At 61.6% G+C, this 19,413-nt stretch overlaps 2 protein-coding genes across 5 annotated transcripts; one reads left to right on the top strand and one right to left on the bottom strand.

The window, feature by feature from the left end:
• The first annotated feature begins 133 nt into the window (after window positions 1-133).
• REX1BD (required for excision 1-B domain containing) lies at window positions 134-2,922 on the top strand. Of its 2 annotated transcripts, none has more exons than XM_045862681.3 (5): window positions 134-253; window positions 348-430; window positions 812-1,016; window positions 1,979-2,058; window positions 2,692-2,922. In XM_045862681.3, the coding sequence occupies exons 1-5, from the start codon at window positions 152-154 to the stop codon at window positions 2,762-2,764; spliced, it is 543 nt and encodes a 180-aa protein (XP_045718637.1). In that variant the 5' UTR covers window positions 134-151; the 3' UTR covers window positions 2,765-2,922. The 2 variants fall into 2 exon arrangements, with proteins under 2 accessions (XP_045718637.1, XP_064453693.1); XM_064597623.1 differs by having other exon boundaries at window positions 2,673-2,922.
• CRLF1 (cytokine receptor like factor 1) lies at window positions 545-14,446 on the bottom strand. Of its 3 annotated transcripts, none has more exons than XM_054504837.2 (9): window positions 14,288-14,446; window positions 9,390-9,671; window positions 8,936-9,065; window positions 8,598-8,767; window positions 7,429-7,586; window positions 7,169-7,337; window positions 4,234-4,421; window positions 4,068-4,110; window positions 545-681 (listed from the first exon to the last, which is right to left on the bottom strand). In XM_054504837.2, exons 1-9 carry the CDS (start codon window positions 14,397-14,399, stop codon window positions 677-679), a joined length of 1,257 nt encoding a protein of 418 aa, XP_054360812.1. In that variant the 5' UTR covers window positions 14,400-14,446; the 3' UTR covers window positions 545-676. The 3 variants fall into 3 exon arrangements, with proteins under 3 accessions (XP_054360812.1, XP_054360811.1, XP_045718636.1); XM_054504836.2 differs by lacking the exon at window positions 545-681 and adding an exon at window positions 2,968-3,555 and having other exon boundaries at window positions 4,068-4,115; XM_045862680.3 differs by lacking the exon at window positions 545-681 and adding an exon at window positions 2,968-3,555.
• Between the last annotated feature and the right edge of the window lie 4,967 nt (window positions 14,447-19,413).

Here is a 19,413-nt window from a genome sequence, read left to right as displayed (position 1 = left end):
AGGTGAGGCCTAAGACTCCGGTCTTTGCTCCGGATCTTCAGGTTTCCGTTTTAGCTGGCCACAGGCTGAGGTTGGAAAACCTCCGGGCCTGCAGGGGGCGCCTGGCGCAGCGGAGCACCGTAGTCCTGGGCGGGGCCGGGGCTGCGCAGTCATGATCACTGCCGAGGCCGTGGCGGACTCCGCCGTCCCCTCGGTGCCCGGCACTGCAGTGGCTACCGGTGTCCCGGAGCGCGAGGAGCCAGCGTGGCCCTGGGTGAGCCCGGGCTCGAGCAGGAACAGGCGCGGGGTGGGCGGTGCAGGCTTGGGGGCGCCGGCTTCATGCCCCAGCCATGCCCCCCGCTCCGTAGAAAGATGCCCCGATCCGGGCGCTGGTGCAGCGCATCCACCAGTTGCAGGCTGAGCGCGCGCAGGCCTTCCGCCGGCTGGAGGAGTAAGTGCGGGCGCAGGGGTGGGCAGGGGTCGCAGAGCGCAGCCCCTGCCGGCTCCGGGGATGGGCGTGCCTGGGGGCGGAGCTGAATCCCCGTGCGGCTGCGTTGTCAGAGGTGGGGCGGGATTCGCTGGGGGACCAGATCTGTGCTTTCCCCCTCTGGGACCCAGGGTGCGGCCCCACTGCCGGATGGACCACTGCACGTGGCGTCTCGCCCTTCCCCAAGCGCAGGAGTGGGCCCATCTCCGGTTACCCTGCGGGAGTCAGAGAGCGTCCTCCACACTCTGGGGTCCAGGGACACTTCCTGGGGGCTTTCAGGTGGTCAGTGCGGGTGCAGGGCCTGAGAAGCTGAGGGCGTAGCCTCAGGACCCCCACCTGCCACAGAGGCCACCTCCAGTACCTGCGAAGCGGCCCGCCCTACGACTTCCCGCGCTACCGGAGCACGGTGCACGAGGTGACCCAGGCCTTCGCGGCCGCCTCGCGAGAGGTGCTGGCGGTGGAGACCGAGCTGGCGGGACCCAGAGGGCAGCCGCTGCTCGCGAGCCACGTGCGTAGCCTGCAACAGCTGGAGCAGACTCGCCTGGCCACGGTGAGGCCCCACCCCCAGCCCCTGTCCCCGACACAGCGCCTGGTCTGTCACGGCCCGCTGTGAGCCTCATGGGGGAGGGGCCAGGCCCCCGCCGCAACCCCACCCCCGGCGCCCCAGACCCCACTGCTTCCTTTTCCACCTCAAAACTCCACTAAGGTTTCACTCGGATTCTCTGGCTCTGACCCCTCCAGTCCTTCTCTGGGTCATTCAGGTTTTGTTTAGTCCCAGGACAGGACCACTTCATCTCAGCCCCTCCCGCAGCCCCAGCGTTTTGCCGGGATGGCCAGGGCCGGCCCCCAACTCCGCTCCTACCCCTTTGGCTGTTCCCACTGCCTCAGGTCTGGCCCTCAGCCCCCTGCAGATTGGAGAGTGTGCATTCCCACGGCACGCCCCCTCTTGAGTAACCCTATATCCCAGCCTAGGTTCTGGGCCTGCTCCTCCTCTAGGTTTCCAAGGCCCCGCCTACTCTGCCCCTACAGCCAATCCTGGCCGAAACACAATATTCCCAGACCCAGCCCACCTGAGGCCACGCCCACATGACCCTCCAAACTGGGATTTCCAGGCCACGCTGCTTTAGGAGACCCCAATCCCAGTCTAGGTGTTTGGCCTACTTCCATCCTGGGATTATAACGCCCTGCCACATCCTTGAGACTATGAGGCCCTGCCTGCTCCACCCCTGTCACCAGTTCCAGGCTGAGCCTTCTCCGCTCTTCCCATACCACGCCTTCCTGTGACCACACCCACGCGGCACCACCCACTCACTCTAGGGCCTGCCCACCCGGTCCTCCTCAGGAGCCCCTTTAAACTGAATCCCAGACTCCTCCCGTGCGAAGCACCGCCCCTTGAGACTCGGGGTCATCGTTGCCTTTCTGGGTGCTTCTGGCGTCTCCCTCCCTGATCTGTGTGGGAGGGCAGGCGAGGGTCTCTGCCGGCTGTGACGGCCTCCCTGTTGCCCTTACCAGGTGGCGCTGCTGCAGCTGATGGGGGCACCAGAGCTGTCTGGGCAGGAGAACACTCTGGAGATGCACCAGCTGAAGATGAAGTGAGCACTCCTTCCCAGGGGGCTGGCGGTGGTAGATTTGCACGTGCACCTTCAGGCACCCATCCCTAGCCAGCTGTGCCCCAGGGCTGGCACGGTCATACTGGGTTGACCCTCTGGACCTGCACACAACCCTCAGGGTATGCACACTGGAGTCCTGACCTGGTGGCTCCCAGACATACAGCACACATTGCCCCCAAGTGCACGTGCCCTGCAATTTCACACCAGACTCGCCGTGCATTTCCGGGACACAGTTGGGCACCTCACACATGCCAATCCCACTCACATGGCTGGACTTTGAGCTTGGACATGGTTGCCCAGGCCCACCAGACACAGGCCTGCACATTCCTGCCTCCAGCCTCCCTCCAGCACACACCCAAGTGCTCGCCCACAGGCTCTCTGCTCTGTGACACAGCACATCTTCGGATGGCACCCACCAAGGTGGCTTTTTCTCTCTGCCCACCCTCACCCACAGACCACCCCTCCTTCCCTGGCAGCCAAATGGTCCTCTTGGCCACTGGAACTTTGGCGGTGGGCAGGAGGGCCCGGGGCTTGCCACAGCCCCCTAGGAGCTGCGCAATGGCGGCTAATTCTCCCCATCTGGGTTTTATTTATAGTCCCGATGCGCTCTTGTAGGGTAATTAAAACCATGGAAGCAATCAGCGAGGTTCTTCAGGACCTTAGGTTTGATGCAGAATCTGCCGAGTGATGGTGGCTCCCCAGGGACACGCCGAGGGACACGGGAAATGGCGTGAATGGCACCCAGCCCACCCCTGGACTGTCAGCTGGCTGGGGTCATGCTCCACCAGGTTGCTGACAGCCCTTGAGTTTGCTGTGACTCCCACAATAAAGGACCCTTCATTTGCAGCTGCTTCACTGTCTCTGCGTCCTGGGGTGCTGGGATGGGTGTCCCTGGGGAGGAGGCCCCACAAGGCCAGGGATGGCAGGTGCAAGACACCCCCACCCCCCGCTCCCAGTAGAGCCGGCCTTTTGAATCACACCCTCCAATGAGTTTAAAGCCAGATAGTTCACCTCCTGGAGAGTCTGAAATTCTGGGATGCAAAGATTCCAATCCCATAAGGTCATTAGGATTCCTCATGCTTTCTCTAAACCCCACAGCCCCTACCCTGGGCCAATCCAGCCCCAAATATCTTCACAATCAGGGCACCTAAATAGCTTGTTTATTTAAAAAGACTCTTTGTAGGGGTCCTGGATGGGGCGGGGGGGGAGCAATGACCCCTCTTCACCCCCAGCCCTGGCAGGGGTTCTGGGCAGCTTAGCCAACCCTCACACACACCCCCACTGGAGTTGCACCCAAGAGTGGCCTCACGTGGAGGCCAAAGATGTTGTTACCCTCAGAATAGCCACCCCAGCTCCTGCCGAGGGTGCTTGGGTGCCCTGAGGTGAGGGTACAGAGTTAGCCCCCAGTCTGGGTGCGGCCCCCGTGTCTCCACGCAGCAGGGAGGGTGGCCCCAGTCCCTAGAGCTTATCTGGCAGGACCTGCAGGCAGAGGGGAAGCCAAGCTAAGCAGGGAGCCTGGGAGGGGCCAGTACAACAGAGCAATTGAGGAAGCCCCACTTCAGGTCCTGGTCCTGCCACTTTCAGCTTGGGGACCTTGGGTAGGGTACTGCCCCCTCTCAGGGCCTTGGCTTTCCCCTTTGAGAAGTAAGAATATCTGTTTGTCCCAAGGGGTCTCCTGTAGGTAAAGCTCTTGGCACAGGGTGAGCATGCAGTAGGTGCTCATACATGCTAACTGGGATGAGTATGTTCATTCCTGAGGATTATGTTCCACTTTGGACATTTGCGGGGGTCAGATGCTTTTACCAGGCTGAAGGCCACAGGACCAGGCAATCACTGGGTGTTAGGAAATGCTGATAAATAGGCGATGGAGGAAGGGATTCCATCTCAACAACTCTAAGGCTGAGGGTGGGGGGCCCACGGCCTGTGGCCACGAGGAGGGGCCCTTGTCTCCCTCCCTGCCCACCCACCCAGCTGGGGTGGGCTTCCCTTACCTCTCGTCGTGCCCCGTCTGCCCGAGGGCAGGATCCCCTCGTCCTGTGCTTGGAAGGAAGGAGGCAGTGTCTGGGGGCTGCGGACCTCCCCCCTTTCCCCCCCGCAGCCCGATTCCCTCTCTGCCCCCACCACTCCATCCCTCGCCCGCCGGTCCCTCCTTCCTACCTGGTTGCGGGTCTTGTGTGTCTTCTGCATCCAGGCTCGCCACTGGTCGTAGAGGCGGAAGCTCAGGTTCGAGCAGTACGCGTGCTTCTTGAGCCAGCCCAGGAACTGCTTGAGCTCGCGCCGCACCGGCCCCGAGCTCGGCTCGCCGCCCCGCGGCTCGCACGCCCCGCCGCCCGGGCCCGGGCGCTCTGATGGGGGGAGCGGCAGCGTCACGGCGCGCCCGGCAGAGGGCGCGCGAGGGCAGGAGAGGGAGGTTCCGCGGCTCGGCGGGACCGTGTTCCCCTTGGGCACCTCCCTCCCGGTGTCTCCGGATCGGGTCCTCTGCACCGCTCAGCACAGCGGCCCAGCTGAGCCCGGGAGGAGGTGGGAGGCAGGGGAAGGAGGGGGCTCCTCCCCCACGTCTCCTGCAGGAACCTCATTCCCGTGGCCTGAGCCAGGTGTGAGTGAAAGGGAGGGGAAGAAGGAGAGGAGCCAGGGCCAGAGGGATGAGACCCAGACCCAGAGCAAGGGACGGAGAAGGGGCAAGAGAGACACGAGTGAGGGAGAGCTGGAGAGAGAGAGAGAGAGAGAGGCAGAGATGGAAAGATGGAAAGATGGAGACAAGGCGAGACAGGGAGATGTGGAGAGGGCCAAAGCAATAGGGGACAGCCAAGGAGATGCAGAGGGATAGAAAAGGGCGAGGTTAAGAGAGGGCTGCAGCAGGCAGAGACAGAGACCATGGGCGTGTAGGGACACAGAAACCAAAAAAGGCAAAAATGCAGAGAGGTACAGGGGAAGAGAATGACAGAGGGATGAAGGGAGACAGAGGAGACCCGGAGTGGGGGCGGCGGGGAGGCAGTCCCCAGGACAGGCCTGAGAGCGGGAGCCAGTGGGATGGGGAGTGGGCTGGGAGGGCCAGGTGGGAGGCCGGCCTGTCGGTCCAGCTGCCGGCCGCAGCCAGCCCCTAGCAGGCCGGCAGATAAGGACATCGGCCTCACATCATAAATAACGCCGGGAACCCGCTGACAGGCCCTGGCACGGCCACGGCCCCCACCGCCCCTGCTGGCCTCCCCCGGCCTCCCCAGCCTCTCCAGCGGACGCAGCCGCCTGCTGGCTCCTGCGCAAGAATCGCAGGTGCTGGGCACGAGCAGGGGCCAAGGCGCAGGCCCCTCCCGGCCGTCGTAGATCCCGCCCACCCCCAGAACCTGGAGGGGCCCAGGATGGGGGCTGGGGAAATGGCTGGAGCCTGGCTCTGTCCCTCCCTAGCTTTGGGACCCCCCCTCTGGGCCTCAGTTTCCCCATCATCCCACGAGCATGCGCCTGGACTTTCCAGGAAACTGAGTTCAGATCCTTGTGTGACTTTGGGGGCTGGCTGAACGTCCTAGGGCCTCAGTGTCCTCACCTGAGAAAAGGGATTCCCTTCCCGGGGGGGGGGGGGGGGGGGAATCATGGGGGAGCAAGAGATGGGAGCCTTGGTCACTACTACCTGCAAACACTTAGATGGTGCCCACCATGAGTGCACTTTCTTGGGTTATCTCATCTAACCCTAACAATAGCCTGAGGTGGGTATTATTGTGCCCACTTTCCAGATGGAAAAGCTGAGGTCAGACATTTCAATTAACGTATTTCGTAACATTTCACCAAGGAGAGAATGGAGGATCATGGGCTTAGAGAAACCCCAGAGGGCAAGGGAAGTCAGATCCAGGCTCCTGATTGTCCCCACCCCCCACCTTGATCAGAAAGGGAACCCAAGGCCCATCAGAGGGAGAGTTGGTAGCCAATCAGCCTCAGAAGCAGAGGTCTCAGGGCGCCTGGGTGGCTCAGTGGTTAAGCGACTGCCTTCGGCTCAGGTCATGATCCTGGAGTCCCTGGATCGAGTCCCGCATCGGGCTCCCTGCTCGGCGGGGAGCCTGCTTCTCCCTCTGACCCTCCCCCCTCTCATGTGCTCTCTCTCATTCTCTCTCTTTCAAATAAATAAATAAAATCTTAAAAAAAAAAAAAAGAAGCAGAGGTCTCAAACTCCCTTGTCTTTAGGGGCTCGAGAGAGGGCACAGGTGGGCAAAATGTGCCAGGTGGGGGTGGGGCAACTGGAGAGTGAGGCCCCTGAATGATGGGGCCTGATAGGGGCTGTGGACACACTCTGGCTGTGTCCTGTTACATTTTCTTGCTTAAAGATTCTATTTTTAGGGGCGCCTGGGTGGCTCAGTTGGTTAAGCGACTGCCTTCGGCTCAGGTCATGATCCTGGAGTCCCGGGATCGAGTCCCACATCGGGCTCCCTGCTCAGCAGGGAGCCTGCTTCTCCCTCTGACCCTCCTCCCTCTCATGCTCTCTGTCTCTCATTGTCTCTCTCGCAAATAAATAAAATCTTAAAAAAAAAAAAAAAGATTCTATTTTTAGAGGTGCCTGAGTGGCTCAGTCGGTTAAGCATCTGCCTTCCGCTCAGGTCATGATCCCAGGGCCCTGGGATTGAGCCCTGCATCAGGCTCCCTGCTCAGGGGGTAGTCTGCTTCTCCCTTTCCCTCTGCCCACCCCCCACACACACACTCATGCTCTCTCTCTCCCTTGCTCTCTCTCAAATAAATAAAATCTTAAAAAAAATTTTTTTCATTTTTAAGTAATCTCTACACACAACGTGGGGCTCGAACTCAACCCCGAGATCAAGAGTCGTATGCTCTTCCGACTGAACCAGCCAGGCGCCCCCAACATTTTCTAGACAATCTTTCTAGGAAACCTAGGATATTTGTGTGAAAACTTCCTGTTTTTAAATGTCTGCAAGTAGGTCAAACTTTTTTTTTTTCCAAATGACAGGTCAAAGAAAATGGATCCAAGGACCAGATTTGGCCCCTAAGGGCCACCAATTTGAGAACTCTGCTCTCTTGGAGGAAACGAAGAAACAAAGGCTTTGGCTGCTTTGGGACTGGTCTCCTGACCACCCAGCCCCGCTGGGGTGCTCACCACTGCGAGGGGTGGAGGCGGCCGTGGGGTGGCTCCACTCGCTCCAGATCCCTGCCTTCTTCGAGCCATAGATGCCAAAAGGATTGCACCGCACTTGCACGAAGTAGACTGTGCCCGGCTTCAGGCCGGCCAGGCGGCACGAGGTCTGGTTGCTGACATCGTCCACCACCTGGTGGCAATGGCAGGGTCAGAGGCCAGAGGTGGGGGCGGGGAGGCGCAGAGTGGGGTGGGAGCTGAGGGACGGGGGGATTGTCAGGCACCTTCCAATCCACGCTGTCCTCCACCCGGTAGCGGATTTGGTACTTGGCTTGGAAGAGGAAGTCCTTGAGGGCCGGTGGGGAAACCCAGCGCACACTCAGCTGGTCCTCCAGGCCCCCGACTCGGCTCACGTGCACGTCGGGTGGGGGGTCGGTGGTCACTGAGAGACGGGGCAGGGCAGGGCTTAATCACTCAGCCTTCCTTGGACCTGGCCGGCCCCCATCTGGGTTCAAATCTCAGAGCGCATGGCTTGGGAGGCACCTGCCTCTGTTCTGCCCTCTCCCCCCTCCCCCCTTCCAGAAGGGTGGATTACATTAGACAGTATTTGGGAAACACTCAGCACCTAGAAGCATTCAATTAATGTTAGCTGTTATCACCATTATTATCTGTGACAGGAGAAATATAATTCTATCTTCAGGGACCGATGGAAAAGCAGACACTGCCTGGCTGATGACATCGTTATTATTATGCCCAGGCCAGGGGGCCAGCAGGCTGCCAGACCCCTGGGAAGCTCCTCCTGACCCCCCACTGCCCACCTGCACCTCCAGATCCTTCCTACTTTGCAGAGGTTTTCAATAGGACAGCCTTGCTGGTGCAGAGGGAAAACTGAGGCTTAGAACCTGCTCACTGCAGCTTTAGGACTTGAGGAAGCAAAGCAGGAAGCAGACTGGGGTCGGGGGCGGCTACCAGCCTTCTGGGGATCCTTCTGGGAGCCCTGTGGGCAGCATGGAGGTCTGGCCTCTCCCCCTGAGGCCTTAGTAAGGGTCTGAAAGGGTTAAGGCACAGGCCTGCTTGGGGCTGAGAAACACCCTAATTAGATTAGGCCCAATTCTGCTCGCAGATCATCCGTTTCCTGCCTCCCGCCTGCGCACCCCCCCCAGCTCCAGGCTGAGGCTTCCTGGGGCGCCTCCCGACCTGGGCGCCCCCTCCCAGCTCCCCCGGGGCCCCCTCCTGCACACCTGGGCTGCCGAGGGGGAGGCAGCCAGGCCAGGTGTTCTCCACAGAGTGGGGGTATCCTGGCTGCTTCAGGGGACTGGGGACCTATGGGTGGATGCCTAGTTCCTCCCGGCCCCAACCAGCAGGGTCGGGCCTGGAGCTGCAGCCGAGAGCTGAGCTAGGAGAGGGGGTGCAGGATCCCTCGTGGGCCTAGCAGCTGGGGTGGGGGGCTCACCCACATCCAGGATGTCCAGCGTGAGCACATCAGAGCGGGCCGAGCCCAGTCGGTTGGTGGCCTCTACCCAGATCTCATAGGGTGTAAAGAGAGCCAGGTCCTTGGGGATGTGGCAGGAATGAGGCCCTACGGTGTGGTACTCCTCACACGTGTTATCCTGCCCGTACCACCTGCGGGGCAGGAGGGGGTGTGAGGACACACAGCGGTCCCTTCAGGCCCCCCAGACCTCCCCATGGCAGCCCCAGAGTGCAGACGGGACACTGGGCTTGGAGAGGGTGGGCTTTGCCAAGGCCTCACAGCCAGGCTGGAACACGCGTCACCCAAGGGCCACCACCAACCTCAGCTTGTACTTGAGGGAGTAGTTGGTGTGGAGGAAGGTTTCCCCATGGGCCCCCGGCGTCCAGCGGCATGTCAGGTCCTTCATGTTCTTGGACCAGCAACTGATGTTGAAAGGTTTCTCTGGGGGCACTGGGGAAAGGGGGTGCAGGGGGCTGAGGGTCTGGACCAGCCCTGGATAGGTGGAGAAGTTGCTAGCCGCCAGCTGGGCCCCCACCTTGGAGTGGAAGGAGGGTTGAACAGAGCGGATGTTGACCTGACAGCCTGCCTGGAGTCTCTTGGGGATAGGGGTGGGGGTTCCAGGCTCTCATTTCCACCCCAGAGGTCCCTACCTCTCCATCTGTGCTGGCATGCCCACTGTCAGTCATGGGCCAGAGGGCCCATGATTCATGCCCCTCTCCAGAGGGAGATGCGGCTCCCAAGAGTTACCCCTGCTTATTCTGGGGGCCCACTTACAGCCAACATAGAGGCAGGAACCAGCCAGGATGCTGCCGTCACGAGCGTGGCACACAAGGTTGTCGCCAGACTGCTGCCTGGATCCGTTGAGGTTGGCCAGGGCGAGGGCCAGGGTGGAGGCGTTGAGCACACGGGAGAGCTCCGGGGCCAAGCGGCGCCCGTTGAGGGTCCAGTAGAGGCCCTCGGCTGTGGCGCCTGGTGGGTCCCCGTGCACTGAGCACGTGGCCTGCAGGGAGGAGCCGATGAGGAGCGTGGGGTCCTGGGGGCTGATGACAGCCGTGTCTGGGGTCAGAGAGGAGGGCCTGTCAGGCCTGAGATGGAGTCGCCCTGAGCCCCCCGTCCCCCACCATGCTAGGACCTCCAGGACTCATGGCAGTCCTGCGAAGGAGCTGTTTCCTATGGTCTCCCTCCCATTTTACAGATAAGGAAACTGAGGTTCAATTAGGCCAAGTGACCAGCCCAAGGTTGGTGGCCAAACCAAGATTCAGCCCCAGGACTGTGTGATTCCACAACTCAGGTCCTTCCAAGATGCTTCTTCACTGACTTGCTCAAGGCTCTGGGAGTGGACACAAAACGCAGGCATAAATGTCCACTCAGATTCAAGTAAATCTTGCTCGGCCCGTAGTTCTGACAACTATTACATTCTGCTTTTTTTCTTTTATTTATTTCATTTTATTCTTGGCAATTAGGGGAAAAAAAAAGATTTGTACCCCTAGAACCTCACACACAGTGTGTCTTTGGGGGGAAAGACGCTTCTAAAAAGGGGTGCCCTGACTCCTACTAGAATCCTTCTTATTTTGTGGATGAAAAAACTGAGGCTCTGAGAAATTATCTCTTGCCCAAAGTCACTGAGTGAGGAAAGGGCACACAATTTAAACCCCAATTTGTTGGTCTCCAGAGTTCTGCTCTGTGCTGTTGCTGGAACTGAAGGACGCTGGGGCAAACTCTAGGCCCCCACCCCCCACCCAAAGGGACTTGGCATCATTGTTCTTTCTTTCAACTCATTTTTCCTAATCTGCAAAATGGGAACAAGAAAGCTCATGATCCCTAAGGCCATTGTGAAGACTAGATGGAAAGTGACTTCCTAAACAGGATTGTGTGTGAACTGGGTGCTGGGCATGAGGGTCTCAGATGCCAAGGGCTTCCCCTTCTGGAGGTCAGAACCTAAGAGGAGTCTGTTTTTAATCTGAGGAGAAGTCAACGTCCAGATAAGGGTGAGGGGTTGCACAGTCCAAGACCCTGATACCACTCTCTGAGCCCCAGTCTCCCCATCTGGGAAGTGCGCATCACGGTATCAACCACACGTTTGAGAGGAGTGAAAATATTGTCTTAAGGAACAACCCTGTGGGACCTTTAAACCAGGCTGACCGGGGTTCAAATGCTCCCAGCTCACTGCGGAAGCTTGGCCCATTCATTTTATTTCTTTGAACCTCTGGGAAGGGGCCTCTCCCTCCACCAGCAGCAGTTGTGAGGACTCATTCATTCATTTGTTCATTCATTCATTCATGCATCCATGCATGGAGCACCTATAGTTTGCCAGGAGCTGGCGGCACAATGGTGACCAAGATACTCAAAATTCCTGCCCTTGTGGGCCTTGAATCCAAGGGAGCAACAGGAGAAAGAACAAATAAATATGAGAAAGTGAAGCACATGGTAGTGGTGGCAGCTACATGGCCCAGGAGGCCTATCTGGGGAGGCATTTGAGCTGAGACCTGAATAAAGTGAAAGAAGTCACCATGGAAATATCTAGGAGAGAGTACCAGGCTGTGGGAACAGCAAGTGCAAAGGTCCTGGGGCAGGAATGGTGGGGAATGAGGTCTGGGAGATCAGCAGAGCAAGACCTGCAGGGAGGGGTTATTCCAGGGCTCCGCACAGGGGAGGATTTACATTTTAAAAGGATCCCCAGGCAGCTGTAAAAAGGGAGTGGGGGGAGGGCAGCAGAGGACAGGGGGAGGTAGCCCAGATTCTCTGAGATGGCAGCCAAGGACAGGGTGATCCTGGGCCCTTGGGAGGCACTCTGAATGGCAGTGGCTGCCCTGTGCTGGCCCTCACTGCCCCAGATGGGCGAGGTGGGGTGGACGCGGTTCTCCAGGCCGGCCCTGACAATTTTCCGGGGCAAACTTGGCTTGAGGGCCATTTCTTGCTGGAGCCTGGGATCACAGTTGCGTTTGGGGCTTGGCCCAGGGCTCGCCGGAGGTCTCGGCGTCCGTGCGAAGGAGCCGGCTGAGCGGGCCAGAGCCGAGGAGGCGGGGGCGGCCGGGGGCGGGGGCCAGGGGGCCGCCCCGGAGGTCCCAGGCAGCCAGCCGCCCGCTAATTCGGAATTCCTTCGGCATGAATTCGGGCGTGCCAGCGTCTCTGCCCCGGCCCACCCACCGCTTCCTGCCTGGGCCCCCCCAGCAGGGTGGGAGGCACGGCCGGGCCTGCCTGGACCCCAAGGCCCACTCTCAACCCTTTGGGGGTAGGTCACGCCCCTCCGGCCCCCCACCCACCAGCAGGGTCTAGCCAGGAAGGGGCTCTCTGGGGGGTCTTGGCTGGGGGGCACTGCCCCTCTGCCACACCCGCCTGGCCTGGGCTGGCGTGGACTGCCTGCCAGCAGCTGCAGCTGCCCTCCTGGGGCTGGGCGGGGGACAGGGCGAGAGGGCAAGGCCAGGCGGGCCTGGACAGGCCAGTCCCCCCCCCCACCACCACCACCACGTTCCACCAGAAAAGGTCAGAGGGAGGACTTTTCCTGGGACGGTGGTGCCAATCCCAGCTGGAACACCTGAGCAACTGGTTTCCCCTTTCCAGTTCTCAGTTTCCTCCTCCATAAAATGGGAGGAAAATAAGTTCTACCTGTTGGGGAGATTAATGAGATGAGATCATGATGTCCAGAGGGCCCAACACATTGCAGCACCTAGGAACTATTAAGATTCCAGCCCCTCCCAGCTCTGGGGTCCCAGCAGGCTCCCAACTCCCTTCAGGCCTCCCCAAACAATGGGCCAAGGGTGGGGGGGGACCTAGATGCACACATTCCAAGCCAGGCGAAGCAGCTGGGAACAGCCCACTAAGGTCGTGGGGGCCCTTGCCTGGTTTGGGGGGCCTCCTAGAAGGCTCCCCAAAGCAGATCCCTGAGCTAAGCTTTTGGACAGCCACCCCCACCCCCTTGCTCCCTGCCTCCCTGACTTTCACACAGAGCTGGGGCCTTTAAAAGTTTTTTCCTTCTCCCTTCCCAATCTGGAGCCACTGCCGTTATTAAAAAGGAACACCATGTGTTTTAAAAGGGAAAAGTGTGAGATTCTCTGCAAGCAAGGCAGGAGGGTGGCCTCCATCCCAGGGTCCCGACAGGGGTCCCCATCTCCTGTCTCTCTGGTACCTGCACACACACTTTACGACCCACCCGCCTGCTGGTCAGGTGCTAAGACACACCGTAAGTAGAAACATATTGCTGAGGTGTGAGAATCTTTTTTATTTAATTTCTTCCCCCTTAAAGGAAAAAACACACGCACAACAATCCCTCCAAGCACCACACCACCTTTGCCTGCTGCTCTCTGAGCTGGGAAACAAAGCCGGTCACTAAGAGTAGTCTTTACAGGCTCTGCTCACTGTCTAGCAGAACTGCCAGGGACCCCAGGAGGGCCTGGGGCAGCCCCTCACCTGCCCAGGCACCTTGGGCAGGCTGGGCTTTCACTAAGTGCCCCCAGGGGGTGCCCAGACCCTGTCCTTTCTGGAGGTGCACCAAAGGAAGCTTGCAAACAGCTCTGTTCAGTGTGGGATGGCCTGGGGAGCAATGTGTGCTGGCCCAAATGGACCTGAGTGCCTGGATGGGGTGCCTGCCGCCGTTGTGAACGTCTAGGGCAGCCTCTGCCTGTATACCCCTGTGCTGCCTCCCCCTGCGGAATGTGTGTGAGCACGAATGTGGAATGTGTGTGTGCGCGCCCCATGGTACGCCAATGTGCATCTGGGATGCAGTGTGCGCTCATCTGAGGGCGAGGGCGACGGGCCACAAGCCAGTGTGTCTTTGTGTGTCTCTGGGTGTGTCCCAGAGAGGGTCTGGATGTAGAGACGGTGTCCTGGAGGGGGGGTGCTTCGGGTGGGGGGACAGAGAGTGCCGCAGCCCAGGAGCTCCTGACAGGGCAGGGGTCTCGGCCTGCGGGGCTGTGGGTTCCCGGTGCCCCCCCCCCCCCGGGCCCCGACCAAGGCTGGGCCCGCGGTGCCCGGACTCGCTGGCTCTTTCTCCCTCTCCCTCTCACCCACTCGCTCACAAAGATTTCTCTCGCTGGAGGCTCTCAGCCACGCGCAGCCTGGCCAGGAATGGTTCCGAGGCCGCCGGTGGCTGGGACTCCGCGGACCCCCGCGCGCGGGGTCCCGCCAGGGGAGGGCGGCGGCGCCTGCCCGCGGAGAGGCGCGTCCCCGGGGACCCCGGGCCGCGCGCCAGGCGGCCAGAGCGGCCCCCCTCCCGCCGCCCCGCCTTCCTCGCGGGGCTCATCCCTCCACTGGGGGGGGGGGGCCGCCCAGGGCCAGCACCCAACGCGCCTACTGCGTGCGCCCCTGCCCGGGAGCGGTGCCCCTCGGTCTCTACCGCTCCGAGTCCGCGGGCGCTGTTGCGTGCACCCACCGCGTCCCGGAGTTCAGAGAATCCCAGGCCGCGGCTCCCCCCGGCCCCCCGGGTCAGGGCCGGGCATCCCCAGCCGGGCGGCCCAGGTAAGAAGGCCTAGGGCGCGGAAGCCGGACCCTCGGGCGGGGGAATTGCGGCTCCGTGCGCCCCGCAGGTGAGGGCGCCCCGAGGGCCGCGCCGGGGGCGCCTTCCTTTGTTCCCGGGCGGTCCAGGTGGCGCCCGCGCCCCCTCCCCCCGCAGCTGCCCCCGAGGCGCACGCTCTCGGCCCAGGCGGGAAGAAGGGAACAGGACGCCGGGTACTCACGGGCTCCTGATCCGGCTCTCGGCGCCCCGAGGACGCAGAGTAGCAGTAGGGGCAGCAGCGGCGGCGGCCGCCGCGCGGATTGGGCGGCGGGGCCCGGGCGGCCGGCGGGCATGGGGCCGGCGCTGCCGGGGGCGCGCGGCAGGAGGCGGCGGGCGGCGGCTGCGGCGGCGCGGGGCGCGGGGCTCGAGGCCGGCGCGGGAGGGCGCGGGCCGGGCAGCCCGCACGTCGCTGGGCGCGGGCGCGGAGGCCGGAGCAAGTCTGAGCAGCCGAATTGACAAGGCGCTAATGCGCCGCTGGCCCCGCCCGGCCCCGCCCCCGGCCCGGCCCGGCCCCGGGGGGGCGGCGGGCCCCGCACCGGCCTCCCCGCCGCCCGCCCGCCCGCCCGCCCGCGGGCACCGCGCGCCCCACCCGTCCGGCCTCCGCCCCGCCGCGCACCGCGCGCGCCCTGTCCCGCGGCCCGGAAGCCCCCACTCAGCCCCTACCAGCCTGAGAACTCTCTTTCCAACCCTGCCGGCTCCAGGCTCCCCACCCCCAATCTGGGACCTGGCGCCCCCAGTCCCGTTTCCATACCCCTGCCCACTTCTCTGCACCCTGCTCTCAGCCCCGTGCCCCTTAAGTGTCTCCTGCGGCCCCCAGCCCTGGCCCGCTCCTCCCCCCATCCTGTCTCGGCCCCCACCCCAGCTTTTGGCCCCGCCCCCCCAGTGGTCCCTGAGCCCCGCCTGCTCCCATTTCCACCCCCCGCTTCTTTCCCTGGGGCCTGAGAGTCGCAACCCCCAGCCCCACGCCCTGGACGCGCGGGTCCCACCGCTCTCGGCCCAGCGCCCCCCGCCTCCCACTTCATCCCGCCTCTCCTCGGTCCTCTGCGCGCAGCCTCGGTCCCAGGCTTTGCTGGAGGGAAGACTGAGAAAAAGCTGGAAGGCAAAGGAGTCCCGGGCCCTCGCCCTGGCTCAGCTGTCCCCTTCACGCAGGACACGGCTGAGGTTCCTCGGGGGGCTCCCGGGGACCTTAGGAGGGAGCTCCCGCGTGGACAGACCGGGAGAAATGGTCCCCGGTCGGAGCGGGGACGGGGGTTTGCCCAGGTCCCGCAAGCGGGACGGGAAGGATTCCCAGAAGGAGAGCCGTAAGGAGCACCCCCCCCCCGACTCAGTGACACCCCTCCCCACGGAAACATCAGTTCAGCGGCCCGCGGGTGGGGTGCGCCACGCAGTGAGTAATCGCTCCGGCGGCCGCCGCCCGCCGACTCCAGGTAACGCCGGCTGCCCGGAGCGACGCATAGTCTGTCTTCCCTTTTTTGCGCCCGGATCCTTCTCCGTGTTATTATTCTTGGCCACTGCTTGGGTTTCGGGACCCCTCCTGGCCTGGGCGCCTCACCCCCAACCCCTCCTCTCGGTCAGCACCCAATACGGCTCCCAAGATAGAAGGGCTTCTGGCTTCTAGGGCGGAGGTTTAGGGGGTGCTTGAGAGGAGAGTTCCAGGGATGCCTCCAGCCTGGAGGTTTGAGTCTCAGCCCTGCCCCCAGTGGTGTGCCCAGAGAGAGGAAGGGCTCTAACTCCCCCTTACAGGGGGGTTCCCTTAGAGGCCTGGACCCTCTCTCCATATCCCTAACTAGCCAATGGGGTAAAAGTGTCCGAGGGTGGCTCAGGAGTCCCCACCTCGTTTGCTCAAGGCTACCCTCCCTGTTATTTGGATCCCCAGCTCAGACCCCAGATTGTCAGAGAAAAGAGGATTGGAGGACAGGATCCTGGAGGCTCTGCACACCCACAATCTGGATTCTGGATGGGTTTATGAGGGGGAGAGTAAAGCCCTGGAGTGGTACACTTCCGTTTACTGAAGCAACCAGGCCTCTCGGCCTCAGTTTTCTGCTCTGTACAATGGGCGGCTCCCAGCCAGACTAAGGTCCTCTGTGAGAAGACGCAACGTTACAGAAGGTGCCACAGTCTAAGCCCTTGGCACAGCGCCCGGCACTGGGGGGGGTGGGGCATGTTCTCTTGGAGCAGGGATGGTCCCCAGGCCTCAGTTTGTCACCTCTGAGAAACGGGGCCATAGTTCTACCTGCCAGGTGATCCAGAGGATTAAGAGGCGGTGGCAGTTCTTGACTGGAATTGTGTTTCCAGGAGAGCGCAAGCCCTCCTCCACAGCCTCTGCCCTGCAAAGTTTGACTCCCTCCTGAAGGACTTCAGGCTTCTGGAGGGATATTTTGATATTCCCCCCCATCTCTGCTCCTCCCCCAATCATCCCCGGGTTTCGGGGAAAAGGCTCCCCCATCCACCCAGGTGCTCAGGCCAGAGACCTGGAGGCGTGCGTGACAACTCTCTCCTTCGCTCATCCCCCACGTCCAATCCATCAGCAAATCCTGTTGGCTCTGATTCCAAAACACATCCCCATTCTGAGATTCTGACCCCTTCTCCCCACCCTGTCCAGGTCCAGGCCCCACCATCTCCCTCTGGGATGGTGCCCGGCTTCCTCCTGGGCGTCCCCGGTGGCCCTCCTGTCCTTCCTTGTCTGCAGGGCAGGCAGAGAGAGCTTTTAAAAGAAGCAAAGCAGGTCTTCTCTGCCCAGCCTCCCTATCCCCCCTCCTCTCTCTTCCTCTCCTCCACTCTCCTTTTCCCTTTCCTCTCCCTCACTTCACTCCAGCCACGGCAGCCCTGTTTCCCCAAACACACCAGGCTTGTTGCTATCGCAGGGTCTTTGCAGATTTGCTGTTCCCTCTGCAGGGATGCGCTTCCCCCAAATCTTCCCCCACTTAACACCTTCTCTTCCATCATGTCACAGGCCAAGTGTCATCTCAGAGGGGCCCCCCACCCTTTCCAGGCACCCTTCATCCCCTTCACCTTTTAAAATTGTCTTTCTAACACAGCTCTTTGAACATTGTCTTACTCTTGAGACTTACTTTCTTTAGACTGTGAGTGCCCTGAGAGCCATTAGGACCTTACGCGGGGCCCAGTGAGGGCCACAGGAGAAGAGCTCAATGAATATTTGCAAAATGGAAGGATGGAGAATTCTCAGTCCTTCCAAGTGGCAAGAAAACTCAGTCCTAGTGAATCATGCTGCCTGGGGTCCCCGTGAGGCCCACGCCCCCTGACTTGCTATGTGACCCAAGCTGGTAGCCATCCCTCTCTGGTCCTTACCCACAGAAGGGTAAGGATCATTTGCCCAGCCCTGCCCTGGAGCCAGCCCTCTCTCCCCCGGGGAACCTTTACTTCATACCTTTGACTTTAAGGAAAGAGATTTGACCAAGCCCCCCCCCCCCCAGGGGCTCCCTGCCCTGCCCATGGTGCTCCCAGCGGTTTAACCCCTTCCTCCCCAGTCCCACCGCCTTTTGCCCTGGCAGGGGAGCCAGCATTGACAGAACTTCTGGCAAATATTGACCCAAGTCCTTGAAGGCAGCTGGGAATGTACTGAGGGGGCAGATGGAGAGAGGGCCCCACCTGGGCCGGGGAAGGGCTCCTCCGTAGTCCGCACACTCTGCACCTAAGGATTAGGTTGGGGGACACCCTCCAGCCCCAGCTCCCTGTGTAAGTGAAGGGCATTGAGGGGACGCTGGGGAGAAGGCAGCGGTTAACAGTACCTTCAGTGGCCCATAGGAACCCAGAGCCAGTGGGAATGAGTAGAGCACAGCACTGCCTCTCCCATGCTGAGACCCCTATGCTCAGGGCCCCTCAGTATGGGATTAGCTGCCCGTGTTCCAGGCCTGTGTTCCCAGGAAGCAGGGGCAGTGAGGGTCTGGACCTGGACACTGGGTTGGGACAGCAGAACTTAGGTTCAGGACCTGTGTGCAGGAAAAGGTGGGGCTTTATCATTTCTACCCTGGAGCTTGAGCCTGGGTAACTGGGATGCCTAGGTTGAAAGCTTTGTGCACCGAACTTGAAAAATTCAGACCCCACAGGCATTGGAGGTGGGGCCTCAGGAGTGCCCCCTAGGTCTAGGTCAAGGCCCCTGCGCCCCCAGCCACGGTGGCCTGGGTTCCCTGCCCCTCTGCACCCTGGAGAACCTCGGATGTCTGGGTTCTAGGAGGCGCCAGCTGCGGTGTATGTGTGTGGGGGGCGGACAGCTGTACCCCTTCCCCCCCAAGACCCCCCCCCACACACCGTCAGCAAGCGCCGGCGCCACCGTGCCGTGCCTCCTCCTCAGCCTGTACCCGGCTTGAGGGTGGGGGTCAGCGGGGTCGTGGTGAGGGCGGCAAGGGACAAAGGGCGCTTGTCCGATGCCCGCCCTGACCTCGGCCGCCGCTTCCCGGACGCCCGGCCAGCCGCTGATTCACGCCCAGGCCGGCCGCAGCGCCCCGCGCCCGCCGCCCCCGACCGGGCCGCCCCGGGGGGTAGGAAGTGGGGGGGGCGAGGGGCGGCGCCGAGTCAACTTTCCCTCTTAAGCCCCGAAGGAATGTCGGCGGATTTCCTGAAACCCGACCCCGGCCGCCCGCCGGCCCTCCCGCCCCTCACCTGGACCTGCTCCCTCGGGAACGGCAGGAGGGGCGCGGGGGCTCACCTGGGGGGCCTGGGTCAAGTCCTCCTTCCGCTCCCGCCCCCAGCGGCCTCGTAAAGCGGAAAAGGGGGTGGGTGGGCGGCAACCAAGCCCCCTCGCTCTTCTCCGGCAACTTAGGCCCGCGCTCCCACCTCTCCAGCCTCAGTTTCCCCTTCCGCAAAAGGATGCGGGGAGTCTTTCTTTCCTGTTGCTCTTTAAGTGACGCCTCTTATGTCCGATGCCCCAACCTCCGCCCGCCTCTCTTTGCTTCTCTCACTTGTATCTGGGTCCACCCCTTTTCCCACCCTGAGCCTCAGTTTCCTTAACTGTAAATTAGACAACGCTACGGGTACTTCCTTATAGGTTGTTGCAAGAAAATACCTGGGAAGGGCTTTGTTTGGAATGAATGAAGTACAGTAATTGTGGAAGAGGCTTAAGCGCTCAGGGCTCTGAACTGACATGTGTGGGCTTGAATCCTAGCTCAGCTGAGGGGTCCCGGAGCCTGTTTCCCACCTGTGAAATGGGAGACAGCGTTGGTCTTAACCAATGGCTATTGCCCAAGGCACAGGCCCTGATTCGCGGGGGGCTCGACCCGGGGTTCCCTCGCTTTCGCGGAAACTGCGGGCTGGAGGCCCTTGCCGCAGGGTAGCCGCGGCGTAGCCCAG

The sequence above is a fragment of the Mirounga angustirostris genome, unplaced genomic scaffold (assembly GCF_029215605.1).
Source record: "Mirounga angustirostris isolate CCGP_5_RB_7025 unplaced genomic scaffold, mMirAng1.0.hap1 SCAF_1, whole genome shotgun sequence".
Taxonomy (NCBI): domain Eukaryota; kingdom Metazoa; phylum Chordata; class Mammalia; order Carnivora; family Phocidae; genus Mirounga; species Mirounga angustirostris.
This window is presented reverse-complemented; position numbering and strand designations above follow the sequence as displayed.